This window comes from Leptinotarsa decemlineata, unplaced genomic scaffold, assembly GCF_025532065.1.
Source record: "Leptinotarsa decemlineata unplaced genomic scaffold, Ldec_3_MD MMD2_tig00078422_RagTag_RagTag, whole genome shotgun sequence".
NCBI classification, from domain to species: domain Eukaryota; kingdom Metazoa; phylum Arthropoda; class Insecta; order Coleoptera; family Chrysomelidae; genus Leptinotarsa; species Leptinotarsa decemlineata.
In genome coordinates, this window is record NW_027412747.1 from 16,460,593 (window position 1) to 16,488,335 (window position 27,743).

At 35.8% G+C, this 27,743-nt stretch overlaps 2 protein-coding genes across 4 annotated transcripts in view; both read left to right on the forward strand.

The window, feature by feature from the left end:
* The window catches only part of Cht5 (Chitinase 5), a 28,179-nt gene extending 21,025 nt beyond the window's left edge, over positions 1–7,154 (forward strand). The window contains exons 9-11 of the mRNA XM_074186487.1: positions 1,945–2,156; positions 5,788–6,051; positions 6,964–7,154. Of these exons, the coding sequence (XP_074042588.1) occupies positions 1,945–2,156; positions 5,788–6,051; positions 6,964–7,086 (599 nt within the window). The 3' untranslated portion in view covers positions 7,087–7,154. The remainder of the gene's footprint in view (positions 1–1,944; positions 2,157–5,787; positions 6,052–6,963) is intronic.
* A 5,311-nt stretch (positions 7,155–12,465) lies between these two features.
* On the forward strand, positions 12,466–25,909 carry LOC111512657 (inward rectifier potassium channel irk-1). Of its 3 annotated transcripts, XM_074186039.1 has the most exons (7): positions 12,506–12,647; positions 13,170–13,265; positions 13,326–13,443; positions 15,272–15,564; positions 21,087–21,295; positions 23,600–23,847; positions 25,427–25,909. In XM_074186039.1, the coding sequence occupies exons 3-7, from the start codon at positions 13,415–13,417 to the stop codon at positions 25,713–25,715; spliced, it is 1,068 nt and encodes a 355-aa protein (XP_074042140.1). In that variant the 5' UTR covers positions 12,506–12,647; positions 13,170–13,265; positions 13,326–13,414; the 3' UTR covers positions 25,716–25,909. The 3 variants fall into 3 exon arrangements, 2 of the variants coding, with proteins under 2 accessions (XP_074042139.1, XP_074042140.1); XR_012468272.1 differs by lacking the exons at positions 13,170–13,265; positions 13,326–13,443 and having other exon boundaries at positions 12,466–12,647; positions 23,697–23,847; positions 25,427–25,563; XM_074186038.1 differs by lacking the exons at positions 13,170–13,265; positions 13,326–13,443 and having other exon boundaries at positions 12,467–12,647.
* Positions 25,910–27,743: the final 1,834 nt, after the last annotated feature.

Here is a 27,743-nt window from a genome sequence, read left to right on the forward strand (position 1 = left end):
GAACATAGTTCTGGATACCCTGATTAATCACCTCAACAATATGGATTCTACCCAATTGCTTACGCAAATGACACAGTTATCTTGCAGACCGGCAAATTTGTGAACACACTCTGCGATAGAGCGCAAGATGGGCTCAATTTAATAGAAACATCATGTGAGGAACACTCACTGTCGATCAATCGCAAGAGGACTGAGATGGTCTTTTTCATCAGGAACAGAGGTTTATCGGGCTTAAAACCTCCCGAAATCTTCAAAAGCAAACTAAATTTCCCTCAAGAGGTAAAATACCTTGGTACTACCCTCTACAGGAAGCTAACATGGAACTCACACCTGCAGAGTGGCTTATGAGCAATGTTGGAGGACAGTGGGACGCGCATGGGGTCTTTCACCCCTTACGGTCACCTGGATCCTACACTGCAATAATAAGACCAATGTTAACGTACGGAGCCATTGCATGGGGACCGAAAGTTCTACAAGCAACGGCCATCCAAAAAATATATCAAATGCAGCTTGTTTAAACATCACAGGAGCCATGAGAACATCACCAACCGCAGCAATGGAATTAATTACTGGTCTGACCCCGCTGGACCTGTACGTTAAGAAGGTTGCGTTAATTGTGATGTTACGATTGCGCACGGCTGGTGTAAACCTCAAAGTAGGAATGGGTCAATTGAGGCTGAGCCTATGGCAGGAAGCGCTTACTACACAACCTCTGATGCAGGCAGCCAGTTATGCAATTGAGCCCAGATTTGTGTTTAATAAACCCTACAAAATACAAATAAAACAGACCAGAGAGTCAGATGATACTAATCCTATACGCATATATACAGAAGACTTAAAAACCAAAGAAGGCTGAGGATGTGGAGTGTACTCCAAATAACTAAGCCTAAGGATCAAGTAGGGCATGTGAAAAAATACCAGCGTGGTTCAAACAAAACTAACTGGTATCTCAATCTCCACAAAAGAAATAACCAGGAGAGGAAGTTCTGGCAAAACATAACAATCTCCACTGATAGTAGACAAGCACTATTAGCCTTGAACAGACAACGTGTTACCTCAGGGTTAGTGATAGAGTGCCACCAAGATTTAGCCAAAGCCTCGGTAGATAATAACATTATCCTGAGGTGGGTTAAAAGGCACGACAGGAGTGAAGGTAATCGCATTGCCGACTTTTTAGCCAAGAAAGCGGCTGGACTAAGAATTTTAGGACCCAGTGACACCTGCGGCCTGATGACTTCGACAATTGCGGAACTACCCAAACGTCACACCCATGCTCAATCCCTAAAGAGATGGGATGAAATCGAAGTATGCAATCTTGTCAGGATCACCCTGGGCGACCCTGGCAAGCTGGCGCCGAAGAAATATCTGGCGATGACCAGGAAAAATCTACGCTTAACAGTAGGATTTCTGACTGGCCACTGTCAACTAAGAAAACACCTCCATAATATGAGGCTAGTTGACACACCTCTATGCAAGATATGTGAACAGGAAGATGCAACTGGCAGGCATATCCTATGCGAGTGTCCGGAGTTATCATGTGTGTTCGGCGAGTGTTGGCCTACATCTGCCGATGTAATGGAGATGTCTCTTAGTGATCTGTCCACCATCCTGAAAAGGACAGGAAGACAACTCCTCGGGAGAATGTACAATGGGTCACATGTGGCCTAAGTTCTGTGGGCCTACACTCACCCTCCCTACTTACAGATACAGAGAGATACAGATATAGAGTCTGTCAACTAGACTATGTCATTGCATTGCTGCCAACTACTGCCTGAGATGACCATCACAGTTATGAACAAAATGTTTGGAGCTAATCTCTATATTGCACATTGATCTACCTAGACCAAATAACCATAGTTCCAAATTTAGCAACAGGTCAATGAAAAAAACACAAACCCAAATGAATTGAATACTTCCTTACTGATCTCATTGTTTTCATAACAGGAACCCAGTGGGTTGGATATGAAGATCCCGAATCTGTTCAAATCAAAATGGACTGGATCAAATCTAAAGGATACGGAGGAGCAATGACTTGGGCCATCGATATGGACGACTTCCATGGGCTATGTGGACCAAAGAATGTTCTTATTCATATCTTGAATGCCAATATGAAGTCTTACGATGTTCCAGAACCAACGTTTACAACCACCCCTCGGGTAAGTGATAATAATAATAATAGAGGGTTTTGAATTCATAATTAGATTAGATTGAGATTAGATTAATATGGGGCTTCTGTGCTGAACAGCCACTACACTGCGACCTTTGCAGGTCTATTGTGTGTGCCCTCATGTATGCTAGAGTTATTTGTCTAGGCCCGTCCTTGTAACTAGACTCCATAGGCCAGACCTCAAGTTCCCCATATATTGAGAGGGTTGTGGTTTTTCCTCCCCTAATGTTGCAAACCTTATCCTTGGTTATTCCTGTTTAAAAAAAGAGGCTTTTATCACCAAAAATTATAGAACAATTTTTATTCCAGCGTTGCAGGTGAAACTATAGTGGAATGTATTTATAGTTCATTCTGATGGTATATAATTTCATTGGTTGCCATCAATAATAGAATCAAAGGGAAAAAATTTGTAGATGTACTTTTTCGATCAATCCAAGTCGTTCGACTCTGAAGATTCTGACATGTCCGTCAAATCCTTAATTAGGTTATGGCATTCATATAATAGGCACTAAAAATATATGTTACATAGAGAGGGGTATATTCTGTTATGCATAATATATTTGATACTGGAGTTCCTCGGGGGACATTCAATCTCTCTTCTATTCAATAATGACTTTTCTCAGTACAGAGAAACATCATCGAATAAACTTTTTGCAGATGATACATTTAAGCAACATGTTGACAGAGTGTAATAGAAGTTCCTTAAAATGAATTGCCTCTTCTTTATGTTAAATTGAAAACAACAAGAAAGGACAAAACATTTACTTACAGTGAACTAACCCACATATAATAGTACTACTGAATTATTAATCCAACTTCCATTCATCCATGAAGAGAGAAGGGAATATGTGGCTAAATTGTCCAGCACTAATAAGAATATCGACAAGAATCTGAACCGTAGCAAAACGAATGCTGGTGCAAGAATGGTTGAATGGCTGGTGTAAGAGTCCAGAAGAATATAAAACAATCACAGAAAGAAAAATCCATTAGACCGTATAACAATTATCCTTATGCAAAGGCCCAGAAAGAAAAATCCAGCAAATCTTAGTGCTAAGTGCAAGAGTACTTTTTGAATCCCGAAATAAAGTCAAATACACCAATACAGCAAAATCAACGATTACAAAAAGAACATTCAATAAGGTCCAATCTGCAAATCATAGTAGGTTTTGAAACACAAACACAAAAATTAAGCGGTGTGCAGCATAACCACCTGGGCTGAGAAGTCTCGGGCCCAACACATAGATGGCGTTAGTATTATTGCATTCACCGCTTTTTCAGTTAGTACTTACCTTCATGGTATTTCACACATAGTTTGTGAGTTATTGTGCTAAGAGTGACACTACTTTCGTTATTCACAAAACAATGGATCAAAAGCAATTTCCTGTTTTAATTTTACACTGCTTCTCGATGGGAAAAAATACCGTTTAAGCGCAGCAATGCATTGAAAAGTATTATGAAGACTCCGCTCTATCAGAAACAATAATTAAAATTTGATTTGTTGACTTCAAACCTGGTCTTAGAGATACCGATGATGCAGAACGCAGTGGATGTCCAAATGAGGCATAACACCAGTGAAGTTGCGTGAAGTTGTAAAGTAATCAAAACAATGTGTTGGTTTTATATTACATGAGCATTTGGAGAAAGCTTTGTTCAAAGTGGGTGCCGCGCGAGCTCACTATTGACCAAAAACAAGTCTTAATGATTCTGAGCAGTATTTGGCCATGTTCAAACAAACAAACCGGAATTTTTGCGTCAATATGTGACAATGAAGAAGAATATATTTATTGAAATAGATAATCCTAATACACAATATGATATAAAACATATTATCAACATAGAAATTGAAAATAATTATATAAAAAAAAACTAAAAATGTAGATATAGTTCAAAACTGAAAATAAAAATTTTTAGTTTGAAAAATAACGACATATGCTATTGAAAATACATTGCAATATAGGTGCAGCTCCAATACAATGATAAACAGCAGAAAACAACACACTAATACTATATTTATTAATATTATCTTAGTTTTATTCTATCCAGCATTATGGATGGATTTCAATAATTGTTTTTAAAAATACTTAATGATGGACTAGATTTAATTTCATTTGGTAATTTATTGTATGCATCAACCCTTTGAAAAATAAAGAATTCATGGCACTTCTCCTATTTGTTCTGCATAAATGCAAATTAGTATAATTTCTTGTGGCATATTTGTGCACTTCTGAATTTAAACTAACAAATTAAGAAAAATATGAAGGTGATAAGTTATTCAGAATTTTATATATAAATGTCATAGTTGAGTAATACAACCGTAAAGAAACTGGTAGCCACCGCAAAGTTTGTAACATAATTCCGATTTCAGTGAATCTATTCACTTTTAGAACAATTCGCATGACAGGCTTGAATTGGTGCAACTTTATCGATAACTGATTGACAGTTATTAAGTAAATTGACATATATGACATTAACATCAGTTGAATTCAAATCCCAATCACATGAAATTAAATCTAGTTTTTTTTATACAAATTTCGCTCACTAAGGTTTCTATAATTTTTGATAGAAGTGCTTTCAGTTCATTAGTTATTTTTGAGATAAATACATATCAATGAATGGTCACTTATGTTTGGAGTGGGATGGACAAAACAGTTTGCCTAATTATTATTAGTTAGTACATAATCAATTAGAGTCTCACTGTTATTAGTAATTCTGGTAGGATCCAGTACTAGTTGATCAATTCCATATTGCAAAAACATAGACTTGATTTTTCTCACATAAAAACTGTTATTCAAGAAATCCAAATTAAAATCTCCTACAAGAATGCAACGCTTATCATTGACAATGGATGAAACATGGATCCGTCACTTCACTCGGGAATCAACACGATAGTCACCTGAGTGGAGAACAACTGGTAAACCTCGTCCAAAGCACCAGAAAGCGGCTGGAAAGGTTATGGTCTCGGTATTTTGGGATGTACGTGGGATAATATTCATCGACTATCTTAAAAAGGGAAATACCATCAACACTAAATATTTTATAGCGTTATTGGAGTGTTTGAAGGCTGAAATTACAAAGAAACAACCGCATATGACAAAGAAAAAATTGTGTTTCATCAAAACAACACACACTGTGTCACAAATCAATCAAAACAAGGGTGATATTGCAGGAATTAGGCTTCGAATTGCTGCCGCAACAGCCATATTCTCTAGGTTTGGCCTCAGTTTACAGACCTCAAAAATGAGTCGTTCTATAAAAGTGGTATCGACATTTTAGAGCGGCGATGGAATCATTATGTGACTCCTGTTGTAAATCTTTCTCAGTCCCGGGACTTTTCAGCCCATGTTTTACGTCATCAAAAACAAAGGAAATTCAAGAAAACAGCGATCACACTAAACAAACGTGTATGTAGTTAATCCTTCGTATTTATCCAAAATACGTGTCATCCTCCATTTGAGTGAATAAACAAGCTGCAGTTCACTCTTTTCATTACACTACTTTTCAGCTTAACAATGCTTTTAATGTCATATTCCAAAGATTTCTTTTCCATAATTAATATTACCCTAAATTCTTCACAGTGCTATAATGTTTGATCTGTAAATAGTCTTCGTTTCTTTCTTTAGCCTGAGTGGGCTAGACCTCCCAGCACTCCTTCAGCTGACGGATCGAAGCCGATTGTTACGACACCGAAGCCCGGACAATGGGTTCCAGATGCTCCCTCCAGTGCATCCGTCGAAACTACCAAAAAACCAACAACTGCCGCAGTAACGATCACCACTGCAGCCCCTGTTAGTTCTTCAGCAGCTTCCTCCACCAGCTCTCCGAACGAAATAGATTATCCCAGCGAATGCAAAGGAGATTTCATGCCTCATGAAGACTGTGCAAAGGTATTGAAAAATCAGTCTTTTTATATATTATACTTGATTACTGATGAATACTTATTTTTTGTTCCATTTTTGTTATTACGAGTTACGAGCTTTTCAATTCATTCAACTGACAGTGTTTGTGTACATGTTTTTCCGATTCAAATCGTTCAACTCAATTTTGAAACAGTCAATCTCAACCAATTGAGCTAAAATTGTGTACCTGTTCACGTTTGGTGTGGATGACTTGGAGATCAAATGAGATGGTATGCTGAAAAGGATACGAAAAATATGAAGTCACACACACAGCGACACAGTATTTTAATGTTTCTGCAGCTGGTTAACGGAAACAAATTTCTTTCTCCGATTGGCATTACACGTCAAGCGTTAACAATTACTTTTTCTTCTTTTTTAAATCTTGCTCTAATCAGAGAATATACATGGAAATCCAGACTTTCCTCAGCAACGGAATTGGTAATGTGACTCAAGCAGGGCTATGGAATACATACCTATAACTTTCAGGGTGCACACAATATTTATCCATATTTATTATTAAATTATCGTTTTTCGGTGAATACGGTGTAACCGACAATAATAATAAATTGATGGATGTAGCCGTTATTACGTGGTGGAAGATCATAATGGGAAATAAAACTTCCATACCACTTGTATTTGTAACCAATATTACTGCAGTTTCGTTTCATAAGAATATTTTCAAACACTGTAGGTAAAAACAAACAGTCTTTAATGACTTAATTATCTGGATTTTGTTAATGTGAGTACACTAATCTGAACACCGTCGAGTAGACCAGGTCGATTTGGTCATTTAATATTTCAAATACTTAGATTCCAAATAGTCTGAAGGACTTCTCATGTCTAGCATAACGTTTTGATAAATTTCGGCCAAATGCTTATTATTATTATTATTTGTTTTAGTACTATCGTTGTGTTCACGGAAAGCCAGTTGCCTTCGACTGCGAACCCGGAACAGTTTACCAAACGGCCAGCAATGTCTGTGACTGGCCCGTAAATGCTGACAGAGAAAAATGTAGAGCCTGACGTGTTTCAAGAATGAAGACTATTTATTTATGTACGAATTAAGTAATAAATTATAATTTTTGTATAAATTCGAGTTTCATTATTTCTAGTTGAATAGGCAAGCAAATCACTATTGTTAATGGCTGGTCTTGCTAACACGAATCTAAAAAAAAGATTTAGATTTTGTTTCAATATAGATTAATAACTCCACCAGCTTCCATCTGTTTCTGATTTGGTAAAAACTATTACCATCACCACAGAAGTGGTGACTCAAATAAATAATAGTGACTTATAAGAAAATTACTAATTCGAAATGTAATCTCGACTCACTTTGAATTCTGTTAGAGTATTGGTGTATGGGATGTTCCTTCCCCGTTTTTGGGGCTTTGATCACGAGATGAAGCTTTTACTAGTTAACAAACCTTTCTGGTCCTGCGTGTTCCTTCTGTTGGATGAAAGAGAAACATCTGCAAGACTAACCTCTGTGAGGTATCTTGCATAAATGTCTGTCGAATATAGTTCAATATCCAGCGTGGTTGTAGCTGTAGTTTTCACATATAGTCATTGGGGATACTTGAAGGCTTGGTCACACTTGAAGGCTATAAATCAAATCATATAAAGGAACAATTTGTTCAAGCCAGTCTCGACTCCCTACACAGTAGGTTAATAACAACTGACACCTATCAGAAAGCAACTACTTTCCTGGCAAATACCACGAAGGGCGTTGGATTATATCCAACAGGTGTCAGTGCAGGATTCTTCACTGAAGTTATTCCTGCATATACTGTTGGTGATACAACTGACGAAATAGATTTTCAATTATTGGAACACACTTGCAGACCGGTTTCGGGCTGTTTGGCCACTCATCAACATAAAGTCAATGATTTCCGATAATTGAAAATCGAATTCTTTCAGAGTATCATTCCTCGATCTAGGCTAAAGCGGACAACAAACAACAGATTTGTCATCATCCCATCTGCCTGTGCACGAGGTAACCAACCGCATATCCGAAATTTGCCAAATTCCTCGTATAAGGAAAAAAACTTCGCATATAGTCAGTGGGCATACTTGAAGACTGGCTGTAAATCAAATCATCAAAAGAAACAATTTATTTAGGCCAGTCTCAGGCATTTACCAGAACCTGCGGTGTAGGTACTTTGGGAGAGATTGATGTTTCGAGATTTGATATCGAAATATTTATTTTCCAATAGGTATGTGGCTCTCCTCGATAAAGTCTCCTGATTTGTCTTGAATAGTGACTAAGAAGAGCAAAATTTGTCCAGTTGATAATTTTGGTAGTTGGGTCTAAGAAATATTGCGAACATTTATAAGAAAGCTAAATACTTTCAGAAGTTCATTTGGAAAACATTTTCAATGTTTGTGTATTTTCCATCCGAAGTTAAACCTTGTCTTTATTTTCAAAACGAAGATCATCAATAGGGTGTTCATTATTCGTAAAAACCTTTTGGCTTTCTACTACTCCATACAAAAAACGACATAAACTTCTGTAGGAGATATACAAATGTAGGAGTCCTCCCTACTTATACGAACATTCATCTTATAGAACAGCTGTCCATAACCTGAATTTGCGTAGAAAGGTAGTGTTGAAGATTCCTATACTTAAAAAGAAAATATGTAAACGACCTTTTTCCTATAATATGTATAATATGTAACTTCTCAGAACAACAGGTATATTGATATAAAATATCTCCCCCACAATAAATTATATCCATAAATGGAAAAACAATTGTTTTAATATCTCAGAAACTGTTTTTAAAAGTTTTTCGCTCTCAAAATCTTGCTATCGAAATTATTATGTTTTTCAAGTCAATCTTAATTCTTTAGTATTTAGCCTAGAGTTGTCAGCTCTAAAATTTGTACAACAAAACAGATTGTTTTATGGCATTATTTTTATTTTAGGTATTTTTAACTAATATTGGTTAAGTTATTCAATTTTTCATTATTTCCAGTTAGTTCTCTAAGGTACGGGTCTTTTCTAATCCACTTATCCTCATAAAATTCAATATTCCCGAATATCTTTTCCTGAACAACTCGAATATTCAAGCCTATTTCCATGTAAATATTGTTAATTACGAATAGCTACCTTTAAATTCGTTAATTGTTCCTTGTATCCCTTATCTTGGGAATTACCATCTATTATAACCTTTCCTACCTGTTATACCTACCAACCCTGTATCAAACCTACAATGACGAATCTGAACCCTTCTCTAGGTTTGTTCTGGTTCTACGAAATTCAGGTTCTAGGACGTCAGGATCATGCGAAGTTGATATAGAGCGTTCTGGTTTATTGAGGATAGGTAAGACCTCGTTAATCCTTAGCTCGCACAAGTTTCCACTTCTGAGGGTTGTCATTCGTAGGGGTGCGACAGCTGGTTAACGGAAAAACAGATTTTGAACAGAACAGTTTCGGTCTGATGAATCCGCTGTTCTGGTTTCGACTGCGAAATGATCCTAAACTGTTTTGAACCGTCCCGAATCGTTCTTGCTCTCGAGGCTGAACTATTGAGAAATGTTCCCGTTGCTCATGCGCATTCGTGTGGAAATTTGTTTGGGCTATTTGCTAGGATGTTTTTTTATTTAGTTGATTGAATAATTGATGATTGAGGGTAGATAACATTTGAACTGACTATAGGGATACGCTACATAACAAAATGGACATGATTAATAGTATTTTCTCGTCTTCATCTCTCCATATACACGATAGGTGGCACAGTGGTCTCCTCAACAGCGTTCTGGTTTAAACAAGTTTCCGAGACTATTTCGGACTGATTGAGATTTTTTGTTTGTACGCACCATGTCTTGCGCAGTTTCCAAACAGTTTCGGATGTTAGAACCAGAACAAACCTTTTAACCACCGATGTGAAACAGTGCATTTTGTAAAAGCATTAATTACGTTTCAAACCTTGTAATAGTACAGTTAGAATAAATCTTGTCTTGCCTACAGTACATCTAGCTAGTTATTTTTCTTATCCTCTTATCCTCCTCTTATCCTCTTTTACACAAGAGTTATTGTAATTCTTGTATGCATTGAGCATTCATACTCACGATAAAATTTCGTGGGTCAAAACAAAAGTATATGTCTATATCTATATGTATTTTACCATCTCTTTCATTTTTCCGTTCTTCTTTTCTTCTCCTCAAGCCCTAATATAATATTTTATTTTTATACATTTTCGGCATTGGTGGAAGAGCAGATGCGTATGCAAATTCGCTATCTGAACCAAAAGCCATTTGCACATCAAATACAAAGTGTTTTTTTCTCTCACTTGAATACCATCTTGAATCTACTCTTGAAGGCAAGAATGAGCCAATTCAGATTGTGAAATTCGCCGAGCTACAGGGTGTCGTGTACTGATATTCGTTTCTATCACATTTCTTCACGATAATATTCACAAACCGTAAAGAATGGATGATTAATACTCATCACAAGAGAATACCTGGTATACAAACATGTCGAAAACTGAACATAGGACGGAAGCGAGCAAAAATATATACGTTCTTGCAATGCACAAAGAATATAAATGTCAGGTATCAACGAAATGAGCAGATCAATATTCTTACCGACAGCCAAACTGTGTTTGTGATACTGATGACCCTAAAAGTGACATCAAGAATGGCCTGGGAATACAGCAAACTTGTGGACCGAAAAACGTTAACTCATCACTAGGTTCCATTCCATCAAAAAGACAGGCAGTGAAAATGTAGGAGATTGTGCTAGACACGGATCATCAGTTCCATATATGAACCTTCACTCACTATTCACTATCCAGAGGAAACCTACAAGAAATGAGGTTGTATCAAGATTCCGGAGACAGGTTAGGTTAGGTTAGGTCCAAAGTGAGTGGGTCTATTCGCAACCCGCAAGTGTTTATTGTGGATCACACCTATTCAAACTCAATCCAACTTCTCAACGAAGCCGATTAGTTTGCAGCACCTTCCTTTGCAAGGGAGTCAGCAGCCTCATTGGCTTCCAGGCCAGTATAGCCAGGACTCTAGACCAGAGAGAATCTGTTGTCTTCCTATTGAGGAGAGTTGTATTAGGCTGCTACCAATTTAGACATTGCCCAATAGGAGCCAAGAGCTTCCAACGTCGCTTGGCTGTCTGAGAATATTTTTACTGACTTATGTATGAGGTTGGATTCTTCCAATCTATCCGCACACAATTCACTACCGTAAATTTCCGCTTAAAATACAGTCGCAGAGGTTCCTAGGCAGGTTGATATCTCTGTCCTGGGTCTGCGACTGAAAACACCTGCACCACCTGGAAGCTGTTTTTGATCTGTGAAACAACAACTATCTGCTCTTGTCTCGAGAACAGTACTTATAAGGCAGTTCGTAGTTGACAGTTGAAGGCATAAAGTCAAAGGTCATTCCCAGAATGCTGTGACTTCCAGTGTCAACCAACAGTCTATTACACTCTGCATTAAATTGATTTGTGACAATTGGCAATGCTCACAAGTCTACATGCAGTCCATCTAGCCTCTTTATCCAGAAAAATGTGAAGAGGAGGTAGATTTGGAAGGATCTCCATGGCCGCTGATGATGTAGTACTGATGGCACCACTGATGGCCAGACCTGTCTGGCCATCAGTGGTGCCTTTAAAGCCTCCGGCCACCAAGCAATCGCACCATAAGTGATCATTGGTCTGACAATCATCACATAAATCCAATGAATTTGTTTGGGACCTAAACCCCACGTTTTACCACAAACCCTTCGATGTGTCCATAGGGACAGTCTGACTTTGTGTAAAACTTCTTCCAAGTGAGCGTTCCAGGTGAGTTTTTATCAAGGACAATGCCAAGATATTTCACCTCCGTTCCAAATGGAATGACCTCGCACCATTGAGGGTAGACCTCACCGGAGGTAGATGAAAATGACAAACATCCAACAAACTAATACATGGAACAAGATTGTTAGAATGGCTGTCATGCCCTTGAAACTGGTTTTTTCCAGAGCCTTGGAAAAAAAGGATAAGTGAGACTTCTCCCAAGCAACAGAAATAGAGCAAGCTCGATATTATTAGAGAATCTAATAGAAACGTTTTAAATCACTTCAATTAAATTGAACCAGAAGTCTAACAACCGATTTCTGGATGAGTTGATTAACATGATTAACAAATAAACAGAACATAACAGAATCCAGATGATGATGGTGATGAAATGCCAAAACATTCGTAAAAGCATCCACGGTCCAAAAAAGCAAATGCACTTGACTACGATATTGCGAAATGTTCAATCTCAGACCCTGACTGCGAATAACGTCATCATTGTATTGAAACCTTGTACTGATTTCATCCAAGTTGTAGAAACTTCAATGGAATGATCGTAATCTCAAGTGGACACAAAGGTATCTTATCGAAAAATAATCGAACATTGGCAAAAGCAAATTTATAGTAAATTAAAATAAGATACACTTCTAGCAACAATGCCTGGGCGATTAGAGAACAACAGTGTCTTGAATGAGTGCACCAAAGTGACTTTAGATGAATTTTGTGAAAAATCTGACGAACTTCACAGAAAAAGGTCATATCCAGTGTTGGTTCTAAAGAAGCCAAGAATCAGGTATAGGTACATTCGTTTCATTTTTCAATAATATAGACATATAAGTCCAATTATTTTTAATCCAGTGATACATTAGCACTATTTTATCTTTTGAAAGTGATTTGGAATACAAAAGAAAACATTGAAAACAGTCGAAATGAAGTATCCTTCAACTCTCAATGTTAAAATAACTGGAAAAAAGTGCACTGTATTTCGATTGTTTCGTTATAGTATCTTTAACAAATCCATCTACTTTTATTCTCACTAAAACTAGTTGAGTTTATTTTTTGATACACTGGTGAAAATGTTTATGACTGGAGATTTGTGAACCATATCTTCAAAGAAAAAAAAAGACTAAACTGATTTTCTATATCATTTTCCATAACTGAAAAACAGCAAAGATTGAACGGTTTCAAAAGAAAGTTTTCAACAGAAGATGATGGGAGCTAAAAATTCAAGAATTAGTAAAATAAGCTGAGTACCACGACAAAAAGAAGTAAACAAGTGTATATACATACATATTAAATTCTTCATATTTTTCAGATTGTGGAAGTTGAAAATACCCAAAAATGGTAGATGAAAAACTGATTTTCAAAAAATGCCTTTCTCTCTCTCCCTCTCTATATAAAATCGAGAAAGGTTAGTGTAGTCAAGCTGCTGGAAAATATTTCCACTTATGTCTCGCTTGCGTTTACGCAGTTATTTTAGGACCGCCCGCCCAGTACCTACTGACGATGCCCAATAGGCTGAAACAGATGTCTACCGGTGGCTCTTGAATTGAAATCAATATGGGAATGATCAAAATGTCTTCCAGACGGTATTATTATAATAATGTTTTATTGCGTTGATAGGTATAACTGAAATACAAAGATGAAGCAAAGTAAATGAATTCACCAATCAATGTGTCAGTTTGAAAATTTTGATTTTAATAAGTGCATTACCTGTGGACACTGTCTGAAATTACAAATGAAACGTCGAATACGTCATATTACAAAAATGAAAATTTTTAGACCTGCTAGGAAAAGTACTCCTGGCGGTGTTGTTAATTAGTTATTTTGGAACAGAAGGTTCGTGATTGTTCCCATAAACCACAATGATATCGAATATACATGTAATGTATACCAACGACTTATTGGAAAAAACCTAGAATCCAATATATTGCTTTGCTGACAACAGCACACTCGTCATTACATTTGGATTCCAAGACATCGGCAATATCTTAATAAGGATCTAGAAGTAATTTCCAATTGGGATAAAAGTAATAAGGATCTAGAAGTAATTTCCAATTGGGATAAAAGTAACCAGGTTCAATTGAATGTCACAAAAACCCGAACCAGATATAATAATGTCAGGTCAAACAATTCCGCTTTCTGCTTCGATAAGTTTGTTGGGGGTTAAAATGGACACCAATATGTCTTGGCACAAACATGTCGCTGGAATTGCAAAGGCTGCTTCTCGAAAGACTGTTCCAAAACAGAAAACTGTACACACCTCAGTAACTGTTGATGCTTTATAAAGCTCAGATCAGACTTTCTTTGGAGTATTGTTCTCATGTATTGAACTCCGCCCCCAAACATACCATGAAGCTGCTGGATTCCATCCAGCTACCTTGATAGTCTGGAACATCGAGAAAAGGTTGGAGATTTGTCCCTGTTCTATAGATACTTTCACAGGAGGTGTTCAAGTGACTTGGCATATTTGATTCCACCAAGAACGGTACATATCAGAAATACCCGACGGACTGTGGCTGATCATCGTTTCGAGGTTAAACTCAGTACACCTCGAACATCACTGTTTAAGAACCTTTTCATTTGGAGAACGGTGTTTATATGGAATAAACTTCCTGAGGAAGTTTTTCCAAATGGAGTTGATCTCCAGCGATTCAAATTCAATGTGAATCACTACTTTCGCACAGACACCGCTCTTAAAGCGCCTAAAGGATTTTCCTGTAGTGCTTGTGTTTCGCCCTTAAAAAAATAGATGACTCAAATCATCTTCAGCGATGAGGCCCATTTCTGGATGAGTGGGTTAGGTTAGATCAAATGTGAGTGGGTATATTTGACCCTCCACCGCAACCCGCAAGGGTTTATTGTGGCTCACACCTATTCACACTTGATCATATAAACTCAGCTTCTTTACGAAGCCGATTAGTTTGTATCTATATTTCTTTGAGACCGACGTTGGTCAGGCCATCACTGTCAACGGCAAGCACTATAGGTCGATGATTACCAACAACGTTATATTCCACACATAATGGCATCAATAGGTATTTCAAACGAATGAAAAATGTCCATGATATCTCACACACACTTATTTAAATTTAAAGATAGGATGCGCTTATAGAAATGAGGATTCGCGCTATCAGATATATCTAGAAGAAGAGTTGGGGAATTAATATACTTCATCTCCTGATGATTCCAACTTGGTTGATCAAACGCAAATCGAGGAACATGTTGCAGCACTGATGTGTGATAGAATTGTTTATGTTAGATTCAGAGCTTCGAATTTTCCTCTACTAAGTATCACTAGCATGTTTTTTCATTTCCTAAGAAGTTATTATTGTAGACTTTTTGAATAACCCATTGTAATTATTGCTCTCATTGTACAAATACTTTCAAATTTCCTGCAAATATTCATTATTACAGTAAATCCAGACCGATTTTGAGAAGATACTTCAATTTGTCAAGGATCGTAGGCAAATCAGGGAAACTGAATACTTTCTTGACGAAACGTCAACAAAAGAATTTGACATACATAAAAGATCTTGGCAATACACTATTGACGATTCAGTGGAGATGGATTCTTTTTACCCTGGTCCTAGTAAACTATGCATCTTTTCTACTATTTGGAGGACTGTGGTGGATTTTAGCTATCAATAGTGGGGACTTTGATGAGAACAACACAACACCGTGCGTAGTGAATACCAGATCTTTCACAGGTAATTTACGTAAACAAAAAAAATTTACATCAAATTTAATGTGCCACTATTCAAAACAGGCTTTTACATGAAATTGCAAATATTTTATCAACATACTTACGCCCTAACTAACCGCATTTACACTAGGCAACTATTTCAGAACATTGTTATTGAACAAGTTGCACAAACAAGTTTTTCTGTTTAGCAACAAGTTGTTTTCTTCCCATCCTGAGTCAGTGAAGATCAAAGAAAATATCCAACATGTTTTAAAACTTTACTTACTAGATAAATATCATTTAATACTATTTCAATAACTTGTTCGTTATGAACAATACGAAATAATAGTGAAAAATGTACAATACTGAGGTATAAAAAACTGGCACTCAGAATATGTTGCTACAATTTTTTTTTATCAAATCAAATCAAGTTTATTTCCACGATAATATAAAATTTGTTATATGACATAAATAATTATTAGATTTCAATTATCTTGTATGAGTAACTTTCACCTAGGCATTGAAATGTCTGTATTGTGTATATTACTAACCCAGATAAGAGTTATGTATGTACATTTTATGGAATAGAAACAATATGACAATACTAAAACATAATATAATTGAAAAAATATGTTAAACTCATAGAGGAAACAAAAAGGAGTAGATATAAGTTAAGTATATGTTTGTATGAAAAAAGATTCAGATGGTATAGGAACCGATATCTAATGTAGGGAATTTCTTTTTTATTTACATATATGTCAATTTTTTTGAGTTTTCAATTATGAATCGCTTGAGAACTCATTTGAATTCATTAATTTTATTACTTGTTTTCAATTCTACTGGACGTAGGTTGTACAGTTTTGTACCAAAATAGAACACGAATCTTTGTGTATGTCCTTTCTTGTAAAGTGGTATTTCAATATTTAGATTGACGGCTGCTCTAGCTCTTACTTTTGTATGAGTTACATAGTTGCTAAATTTCAGAAAGATCCATACTAAACACATGTAGCTAATGTTCCTTCTATAACCGCGCATTTGCAATTGAAACTTTTTTGTGTATGTCATTTTGTCCAATTGAGGTTCATTAAAATGCGGCTGATCATCTGAATTGAGTGACAAAGTCATCCATTTTGGTTTTTTTACATTCAGACCCAATTAATCATTATTCAACCAGAGAAGAATTTTTTTCACATTAATTTCGGAAGTTTTATAGACTTTATCAGTGAAGACCATGGCCGTCCCACCAACATAACACTTTATATAACCATGAAATTTATTATCCTGCGTTATTGCGTTTATGGACCGGACCAAGCACTGTTCCCTGGGGTATACCCACATTGATTTGTAATATTACACTGAGCTTGCTACCAATTTCAACAGTTTGTGATTGTTTTTTTTAAATACCTAATATAAAACTTACACGCTTTTTGTAGTAGGATTTCATGCGACACAGCATTGGAAGCCTTTGCCAAGTTCATAAATAGCGCAAGATATTTCAAACACTTTGCATTTCCTTTTTTATTCTATAGAACAATTCGTTGGTATTATGACACTGATGACCAAAGGGGTTTGGCCTCTTTTTCTCGAATAACAAGTAGAGGTTTCAATGCCATTTTCAAAAAACCCTGTGGGTTACACCAGTACTCGAGAAGGATTGATATTTTGATGACTTGTTACCTCAATTTTCTGGTTTGGTTTCTGAATGATGCCTCTATCTCAATTTGTTCAAAAGATAGAGAAAGGTAGAACTGGAACCTCTTGTCTAGAATATATTCAAATCAAGTACTGTTCCGAAATCCCCGAACTATAACACTCTTCTTGACGCACGTTTTGATTTCAAAAGATTGAGGGTTTAGAATTATCAATAACTTTCTTTGAAATGTACTTTGATGAAATCAAGCATTTTTGTCTCGGAACGGCTATACAAAAATCGTAACAGCAAAATAGTAATAGTATATACGAGTACAATTGCAAATAATACCGGGTGTTGTCTCCCCCTTGCCATGAGTGAAGACCAAATTTCTTGAGGAAAGTTGTTCCTTTCCTCAACAAGAGCAACAAAAACCGCAAGACTTCGAGGAATAAACTATGGCACCGTCCTAGTTTATCCCACGAATACTCGTCTGGGTTCATATCGGGGCTTTCGGGAGGCCAAAAAGTTAACTATTCCAACACAATAGCACTAAGTAATATGCTAGAATATTTTCAATGTACATTTGTCGGAAACGACTTCCAACGGAATTCTCCCTCGGATTTAACTGGTGTGACCCCGGACTGTTTTATCACTGTCATAAATGTCGCATATTTCTTTGAAGAGAATTTTTTTCAGCAGCAGGTTGAAATTGATTGCGAAAACTTTGCAATTTATTGAGCTTACTATCAGTGTGAGAGGACCAGTTATTTCCGGATTACCAACATGACAAGCTGTATATTTTTTATTCCTTCATGAGTGCAACTTGTTCGGAATAATCTGATCGATTCATTGCAAAAAGTTGCAAAATATCCTTGATCAAACTACTGATAGTAGTTTGTTCGAAATTACTATATTGTTATCGGGGTTTTCCCCGTAAGTTGACCAATAATTGACTACACTGAACAATAATCAAACTTAACTTTATTTCACTTCAAATACAACAAACACTTCAATTATTATTCGAATGTATATCGCTTTACTTGATCGCTTCGCGTACCGCACTGTAACTTCCACTTGACTGTCTCGATGGGCGAGTGGGTAGCGCTTATATTTGGCAATCGAAGGCGCTGGAACATTCCGCGAAATGTAGGTCAAACTGAGCGCATTCTCAGCAACGTCATAATTGGTTTATGGCTACCAGTGGCAGTTGGCGTTATTTTCTTTAGGACATCTTTTACAACAATATGACTGACACTCGACTCTTCACAGGTTGTTACGATGAAAGGAGATTATTTCAATTGTGGTGTTGAGTGGTACTTCATGTTACAGCTATTTAAATGAAATGAATAAAAACACTTGTGTCTAAATACCACTGGTAATTTTTCTTTATATGACAGGTTTCGGGTTTGACCCCATTATCTACCAATGCTATGCAGACAAAAGTGTTTTTGAATTTCACTAGTTCGGACTTCCATTGTCTACTATATAAAATGATTTGAAATCCCTGAAACAAGTAAAAAAGAATAATTAAAAAAGAATAGTTGAAAATAACAATTATATTAAGCAACAATAAACCTGAAATGAAATGATAGTGAAGTAACCTACAAGTAAAAATATAATAATTGAATAAATAAAAATTAAAGGAATGCAAAAAGAAAATAATAAAAAATAAAAAAGGTGTAGAGATTCCAAGTCACGTTAGTTCACGACGTTTCGATTGTTGGTATCTACAATCGTCTTCGGGTGATGACTGGACTGATTCCTCCGAGAGATGACTATTTTATAGGTCGTTGAAATACTTTCACTTTCTCTACTTTCCATTTTCCGCTTCACTGATTCCGTGAGAGATGACCGATTTGGCGGGAGTTGGTCATTTTCCGTTTGATGATGGGTTTCCATATGTTTGGTATATCTACGCTGGCCTGGCTGAATACGTTGTTGGACAACATGTATGCGGCTTCCTTAAATTTTCTCCTGAACCTGAAGCTGAAGATCTTGCTGAGATCTTGCACAGAGAGGAACATTGGTTCAGGAGAAAATTTAAGGAAGCCGCATACATGTTGTCCAACAACGTATTCAGCCAGGCCAGCGTAGATATACGAAACATATGGAAACCCATCATCAAACGGAAAATGACCAACTCCCGCCAAATCGGTCATCTCTCACGGAATCAGTGAAGCGGAAAATGGAAAGTAGAGAAAGTGAAAGTATTTCAACGACCTATAAAATAGTCATCTCTCGGAGGAATCAGTCCAGTCATCACCCGAAGACGATTGTAGATACCAACAATCGAAACGTCGTGAACTAACGTGACTTGGAATCTCTACACCTTTTTTATTTTTTATTATTTTCTTTTTGCATTCCTTTAATTTTTATTTATTCAATTATTATATTTTTACTTGTAGGTTACTTCACTATCATTTCATTTCAGGTTTATTGTTGCTTAATATAATTGTTATTTTCAACTATTCTTTTTTAATTATTCTTTTTTACTTGTTTCAGGGATTTCAAATCATTTTATATAGTAGACAATGGAAGTCCGAACTAGTGAAATTCATCACGAAACATTGTCAATCACCTTCAAACAAAAGTGTTTTTATTCATTTCATTTAAGTGATCATGAATTACCATAAAGTAAACAAGTCATCAATCACACATACTACAGCTATTGATTTGCTGACGACAGCATAATTTTCTCGTCATTCCATTTGGATACCAGGACATCAGCTGCGAATGCACATCTCCATCGGCAGCAGTAGGTTGCATATCTTGATGAAGATGTAGAGGTGATTTCGAATTGGGGTGAAAGTAACCAGGTTCAATTCAATATCACAAAAACCCAGCCATCGGTATTTTCCAAAAGATAAATGTATCCGAACCGGATATAATAATGTCAGGTCAGACAATTCCGCTTTCTGCTTCGATAAGTTTGTTGAAGGTTGAAATGGACACCAATGTGTCTTGGCACACAATCATGTCGCTGGAATTGCAAAGACTGCTTCTCTAAATCTTGGAACACTGTTCCAAACCAGAAAACTGTATACACCTCAGCAACTTTTGATGCTTTATAAAGTTCAGATCAGACCTTCTTTGGAGTATTGTTATCATGTATGGAGGTCCGCCCTAAGCATACCCTGATGCTGCTGGATTCCATCCGCCTGATTGGAGACGCGATCATCACTTGCAACCTTGATTGTCTGGATTATCGAGAAAGGTTGGAGATTTGTTTCTCTTCTTAGATACTTTCACGGGAGGTGTTCAAGTGACTTCGCACATTTGATTCCACCAAAAGCGGTACATATCAGAAATACGCGACGAACTGTAGCTGCTCATCATTTTGAGGTTCAACTTAGTAATCCTCGAACTTCACTGTTTAAGAACTATTCCATTTGGAGAACTGCGTGTATATGCAATACACTTCCTGAGAACGTTTTTCCAAATGGATTCAGTCTTCAGCGATTCAAATCCAATGTGAATCGCTACGTTCGCACAGGTACCTCTTTTAGAGCGACTTAAGGATTTTTCGGTAGTACTTGTGTTTTGTCCTTGAAAAAAAAAGCTCGACTCGATAGGCTATACTTTTTCAACCAAATAAGATACAAACAAGATTCAAAAACCAAACCGTAAACGAGTGTATACTCAAAATATTGATTAAAAAATTTATTTCGCTCGAGTACTAGTAAAATCAACAGGACGTTTCGAAAATAGCATAAAAAACCTGTACCTGTTATTAAGAAAAACATACCATAATATTGACATAGGTAATGAGATATCTGTGGTTACAATCAAGAAGCGTCTGATGAAAGTCTACCGATTCAATGATACCAAAATAAGAAAGATCATGAAACACTATTTATTAATTTTCATTGTATTGTATTGAATATTATATGTATATAAATTTGAATTGATTTTAGGTTATGTTCTTCTGAGTGTAGAAACGATCACAACTATTGGTTATGGATATCGCTATCCCACAGAATATTGTGAAGGAGGAACAATGTTATTCATTTTACAGTCTTTAGTTAGTGTAGCTATCCAGGGTGCTCTAATTAGCACAGTGTACATTAAAATATCTAAACCGTTTTCCAGTTCAACTTCGTCAATATTCAGTAGAGCTGCTGTGGTAAGTTCATAACGTGACAGTAGATAACTGTTTTTATTCGAGGGGACCATTTTTGCAAGGTATCAGGATATACTCATGAAGGACAACAAAGAATTATCAAAATGATCTTTTTATTGACAAAATATTTATATTATTGGTAATTCAACAGAAATTATATGTTAATTCATGTAGTGAAAGTAGCGTTGACAGACCCCTAGATACAAATTTTGAATTAAATCACATAATAATATAAAACATCAATCGTTATTATAACTGTTTATGATTTCTGATCGAAAATTCTTTACACAAACCGTACCGCTTGTTCATCAAATCTGAGAATAAATTACAAATTTCTTCATCTGATTATATGAAGCAAAGTTCATTACTTTTAAAATTGACATTTATCATTGTAAAGAATTAGTTCATTTGAAATAATTTAATTTCAACCCAGTTAACCACAACCTGACAGTAGATAACTGTTTTTATTCGAGGGGACCATTTTTGCAAGGTATCAGGATATACTCATGAAGGAAAACAAAGAATTATCAAAATGACCTTTTTATTGACAAAATATTTATATTATTGGTGATTCAACAGAAATTATATGTTAATTCATGTAATGAAAGTAGCGTTGACAGACCCCTAGATACAAATTTTGAATTAAATCACATAATAATATCAAACATCAATCGTAATTATAACTGTTCATGATTTCTGATCGAAAATTCTTTACACAAACCGTACCGTTTGTTCATCAAATCTGAGAATAAATTACAAACTTCTTCATCTGATTATATGGAGCAAAGTTCATTACTTTTCAAATTAACATTTATTATTGTTATGAATTAGTTCATTGGAAACAATTTAATTTCAACCCAGTTAACCACACGCTTTATTATAAAGCCATACATGAAAAAAAATCTAGTAGGTGGTAGAAAAACTGGCCTCATTTCCATAATCATTAATGAAAATCAGATTTCCTGTAGGAACTATTCAAACAGAATACATTTTCTCCCGAAATGATTCCGATTATCAACTGAACCAATCGCCACTGGTTTATGGTCCAACTTATTTCAAATGTAAACAAACTCTTCACAACCCCTCATTACACGCCACCCCCCTTGCCCATAAATTGTACAGAAAAGGATAGTTCGATACCCGCTTCAAAATACATATATTGTATTGGTATAGGCATGGCAACTCTATATCTTTTTATTCTCTGAGGGAATAGGCATGGCAACTCCATCTCTTATTATTACTCTGAGATTCAAAACAAGTCACATGTTCTTCTTTTTTTTATGGTATTTGCTTCCCTTACAGCGCAGTAGACCAAAATCACAGAAATTATAGGGAAGTCTGATTTACCCTCAGAGTAACAAAAGACAATAATGAGGCCTTTTCCATCCTTACATTGAAGGCAGCATAACTTTGTTTGTTTACGGGAAGTAAGTTGGACCATAAAACAGTGGCGGTTGGTTTACTTGATAATCGGAGGGATATTATATATTCATAAAATAAATCATTTCAGGTGAAATTGTATTCTGTTCAATTAGTTCCTACAGGAAATCTGATTTATTATTTTTGATTATGAAAATGGGGCCAGTTTTTCTACCACCTACTAGATTTTTATTTATGTATGGCTTCATAACAAAGCGCATGATTTACTGGGTTGAACCTAAATTATTTCAAATGATCTAATTCATAACAATAACAATGATAAATCTTAATTTCAAAAGTAATGAACTTTGCTTCATGAATTCAGATGAAGAAATTTGTGATTTATTCTGAGATTTGATAAACAAGTGGTACGGTTTGTGAGGTCCGATATAAAAAAAATTCGATTAGAAACCATAAATATTTATAATTACGATTGAGGTTTGATGTTATTATATGATTTCATTCAAAATTGGTATCTAGGGGTCTTTGTGGACCGACATTATGAAAGGGGATATTTTTGATGTTTTTAATGATCATTTTTTGATCTCATTCTATAAATATAATATTCCTTCGATTATCAACTAAACCAACTGCCACTGTTTTATGGTCCAACTTACTTCAAATGAAAACAAATTCTCCATAACCTATCATTACCCGCCACACCCCCTCATCCATAAGTTATACAGAAAAAGATAGTCCGATACCCGCTTCAAAATACATGTATTGTATTGGTATAGGCATGGCAACTCTGTCTTATTATTACTCTGAGGATTCACCAATCTAAATTTTCCTCATTTTCTGTGAAGGTACCTCCATGGTCACTCTTATTTTTTTTTAACAGTTTTATCATAATCTTAATCACATAAAGTTATGGTTAGATTTTTTCAGATATGCATGCGAGATGATAAACTACGATTCATATTAAGAATCCATGATTTCAACCGAAAAATATCGTGTGGGACAAACATATCTTTGTATTTTATAGATAAGGAGCAAGTTCCCAATACCGAGTTTGAAATGGTCCAAATGAAAATTGAACCACATGGTCTGTGTATTTTTCCATTGGAAATAGAACATATCATAGATGAAACAAGCCCTTTATGGACATTTCGACCTTTAGACTTTCTTCAATCAAGGTAATTAGCCGTTCAATTTGTTGATATTAAATAATCATAATCCGCAGCTTGTTACAATAATTCAGCTCTTAAAAACCGACCTATTTTATGATACTTCATAATGATTTCAATTGTAGTACCTAGGTGTTGAGTTTAATTCTGAAAGTTAAGTAGATATAGGTATTCGTTGATTTTATCAACTCACGAATTATGTATGGGTTACTGAGTTTCATCATGAAACTTTTTATGTTAACAATTAATTTCTCAGTATCTTGTATTTCCTTCACGTGCTTTTCTCACAGCTTTCAAGCGGATATAATCATTGCTGTTTCCTACTATTCCACATTTTGTGCTCTTTTAGTATTTTAATTGGAAGATGATTCTGCTGTCTTGTCAATCAGAGATGGTTCCATACGAGCTTAATTGAAATGAAATCCAAATTTCGTGATGTTCAAAGTGAAGTGGTAAAATTGGCCTCTTCGAAATACTCAGCTGTGACTCTGGCAACATGTAAAAGAGGATTATAGTGCTCAGAAACAAAAGTTTAAAAATCTGTTTAAAATCTGTTTAAAATCTGTTTTCCGTTAACCAGCTGTCGCACCCCTACGAACGACAACCCTCAGAAGTCGAAACTTGTGCGAGCTAAGGATTAACGAGGTCTTACCTTTTAACGTGTGATTCCTAACACGGTATTGCCAACAAATGGTATATAAGGTACCACGTGATCCACTGCAATGTCTTCATCGCCTATCGGTCATCAATTTTCCCCTATTTACTGACACAAGAATTATAAGAAATTCTACCCTACCCCATAATTGATCCTCCACCAGTCTCTCGAAAACTGGGCTAATCGTTGTCTTTTTCTGAGATGCTAATGCACTTGCCGTGGGCATATCCAGCATATACGACAAATGTCGACCGGAAAGAATTTGTATTCCTACACTCAACCAAGAACAAACAGTTGACAAGAGTGTTTGACAATCTTATCAAATACTATTTGAAATGTAAACCAAGGTACATATTATGTAAGTAGGTATTGAACAGGGTTGCAGCTTGATGGGGGAATGAACGTTTATATAATTTCACAGAATGTTTCGGACTTATAAGAAAATGTGTTAATCGAAAATGTCGATCATATGTGAGATATTCGATAGTTTTATCCAGGACTTTATATACAATGTTCAATAAGGGTGGCATACGTTATGTACACATTGTCAGCCAATGAAGGGTCATAGACTATAAGATCTGCTTCCTTTGAACCTTAAAAAAACACTCGACCCGTCACCATCAAAAAACCTCCCCTATGGACTAGAATTGCGACAGTATTTGCAACAATTCGCTGGCTTCTCTCATATAAAAATGTCTTCAGAAAGATACAAACTCCGTAACTAATTCCAAAGTATTACAGTGGATAACAATTAGGAATAATTAATTGTAGCAAACCCCATTCAATAGTCGAGAGGAGCAAGAGAGTATTTTTATCCTTGTCTTCACCTTTAATAATGTCATCAATGATTTTGAGATGTGTTCATATACTAAATACATTTTGAATTTATAACACATTTCTCCTTAAAAAAACACCTGAATCTTATCGTTACAGATTTGAAATAATCGCAGTTGCTGAGGGCAGTTCGTACATAACAGGACTAGTTTCACAGAATAGAACATCCTATTCGAGTTCAGATATACTTTGGGGTCATCGTTTCAAGCAATGTGTGGAATACGATGAAACGAAAATGTCTTTTGTAGTTGACTATGAGAATTTCAAGAAGACCATACCATTCAACACGCCGCTGTGTAGTGCTAAAAAACTAGGAGATATTGAAGAACATATCAAAAATATCAATGTCATGTCAAAAAGATCAATTTCAAAGATTATAAAAAAATAAAACAGGGTTTTGCTTTGAAGTAAAATGGTGTCCTTCGAAAAAATTATTTCAACCGTAGGCATAGTGTCAAAAATATTCATTCATTTTGTATCATCGAAAGTATTCTTTCATTGTTATAGAAATTGGACAAAGGTCCAGAAATTCAAGCATCTCAAATACAAGCAATATACAAATGAAAAATATGAAACATTGTTTCAACATTGCCTCGTTCTGAACCTTTGATGATCAATTCAACCTAGCTCTCACACACTGCAGCACAAATATTGTTCTTAATCATCTTCTGAAAAAAAATAACACCGGCCGCTGCTGGTTGTCGTAAATCAATTGTGACGTGGCCAAGATCGCGCTCAACTCGACTGATGCTTCGCGACCGTTCTAGGTGTCGTGTCGCTTCGAGAATAATTCTACCGGCTTCGATAGTCTTCTGGCAGATACCCTATTCCCTATTGACTTCAATTTGATCACCATATATAAACCTACCCACACCCCGATTTGCCTCGTGACAAATCCACGAGGAAAACGTAACAATATTATTAAAGGGTTCAATAATTTCAATACCCACAATTTATGTTAGCAATGAATTGATACAAGTAGTAGGGCACCCGACTCACGAACCAAAACCATAGGTTCGAATCCCCCTTCCATCAGATATTTTTCTCGCGAAAATTCGTCTAATTGAAAGTAGACTGATTCTCATTCTACCTGACGCATAGCCCCGATGCTTCATGTGAAAATTGATGAGTTATTTACAACCAAAAACAAGAGGTAAATGACCAGAGCAAGGCCTAATTCGATGCCGTTGGCACAAAAAAAACAGTTTTTGTACAGTTTTTGTTAACTAAACCTGTTTTAGCATTATAAGATCACACAGAGGTGTGAGGTTTATGCGGTTTATCAGTGACGTCACTGTGTTAGAGCTGTTCTACTTCCGTATATAGTTTTCAAAATAGAGTATTCTCGTTATAATAGGCCATTGATATACTTTTCGAATCTCATAAATGATCAAAACTCATTAAGACAATTTATTGCATGATTTTCACTATAAAAACCGCGGTTTTTCAATGAGGTATTCCAGGATTGAACGTGCAGCATCACCATAAGTTGTGATTTTTTTTGCCAAGATTGGAAAATTCAAACTCAATTGAAGATATACTCCAAAAATGCCACTTGTCAACCGTTACTAATCAGCGGTTAGCTAAAAAACATATTATTGTTGGTTAATTTTGAAACAAAACTATTTAGTCAAATGTCAAGTGTGTCATTTGATAAGTCGAACGAATAAAAATCTTAGTAGAAATCAGACGAAATTTATTTTTCCCTATCCTATATTTTTAAAGTGGAAACCAGAAAGTATACACTTTGATAATCAATCTTATATTGTATGTTTTATTATAAGTAGTATTTGTAGAAATGCTTGTAAAAATTGTTAATACTGTCAGTGTAATTTATGGCGTGTCTTTGGTATAGGTAATTCTGATTATTCCACAGATGACGGAGAATGGGTGAGCATAGAAAAATATTATTTTATATCAAAATGTATTCAAGAAACAACAGCAATCTCTATGTGGAAATTGTCTTCGAAGCTGGATTAAATTGTCGTAAATGATATACCTATTTCGGGAAAAATTGCTAAAGATCACTTGTCCAAATAAGAGTAATTTACGTAACAAGTCAAGAAAATACTGTTTTTTTGGGGGGGGTAGATAAAATTCTAGGACGAGCCGTAGGAGAGTCCTGGAAGTCTGCGAGATGAATAAACTGTTTTCGGACGTGTAACGTGCACTATTTTTTTCGGCAACCGTATAGAATAACAAATTAATGAGACACATTTCTTTATTATATTTCTTTGTAGAACGAACTCTTTTCATTGTATTGTATTGTGCTATAGCAGCAGCTGCTGCATTGGAAATTTTGCAACGCACATTTTCAAACTCACTATCGCTGCTTCTTTCCACACTTTATTGGGATAATCGCGAACAAAACCAAACAAACTTTCAAAAATCCAAATGTCAACTCATCTCATGTCAA

Bases quoted from the DNA above. Each gene is read 5' to 3' on its own strand.
- LOC111512657 (XM_074186038.1), top strand. From the start codon at position 12,511: ATGCCTGGGCGATTAGAGAACAACAGTGTCTTGAATGAGTGCACCAAA. The intron at 15,565-21,086 runs GTAATTTACGTA...AATTGATTTTAG, and splicing joins GAATACCAGATCTTTCACAG to GTTATGTTCTTCTGAGTGTA. The intron at 21,296-23,599 runs GTAAGTTCATAA...AGATTTTTTCAG, and splicing joins TATTCAGTAGAGCTGCTGTG to ATATGCATGCGAGATGATAA.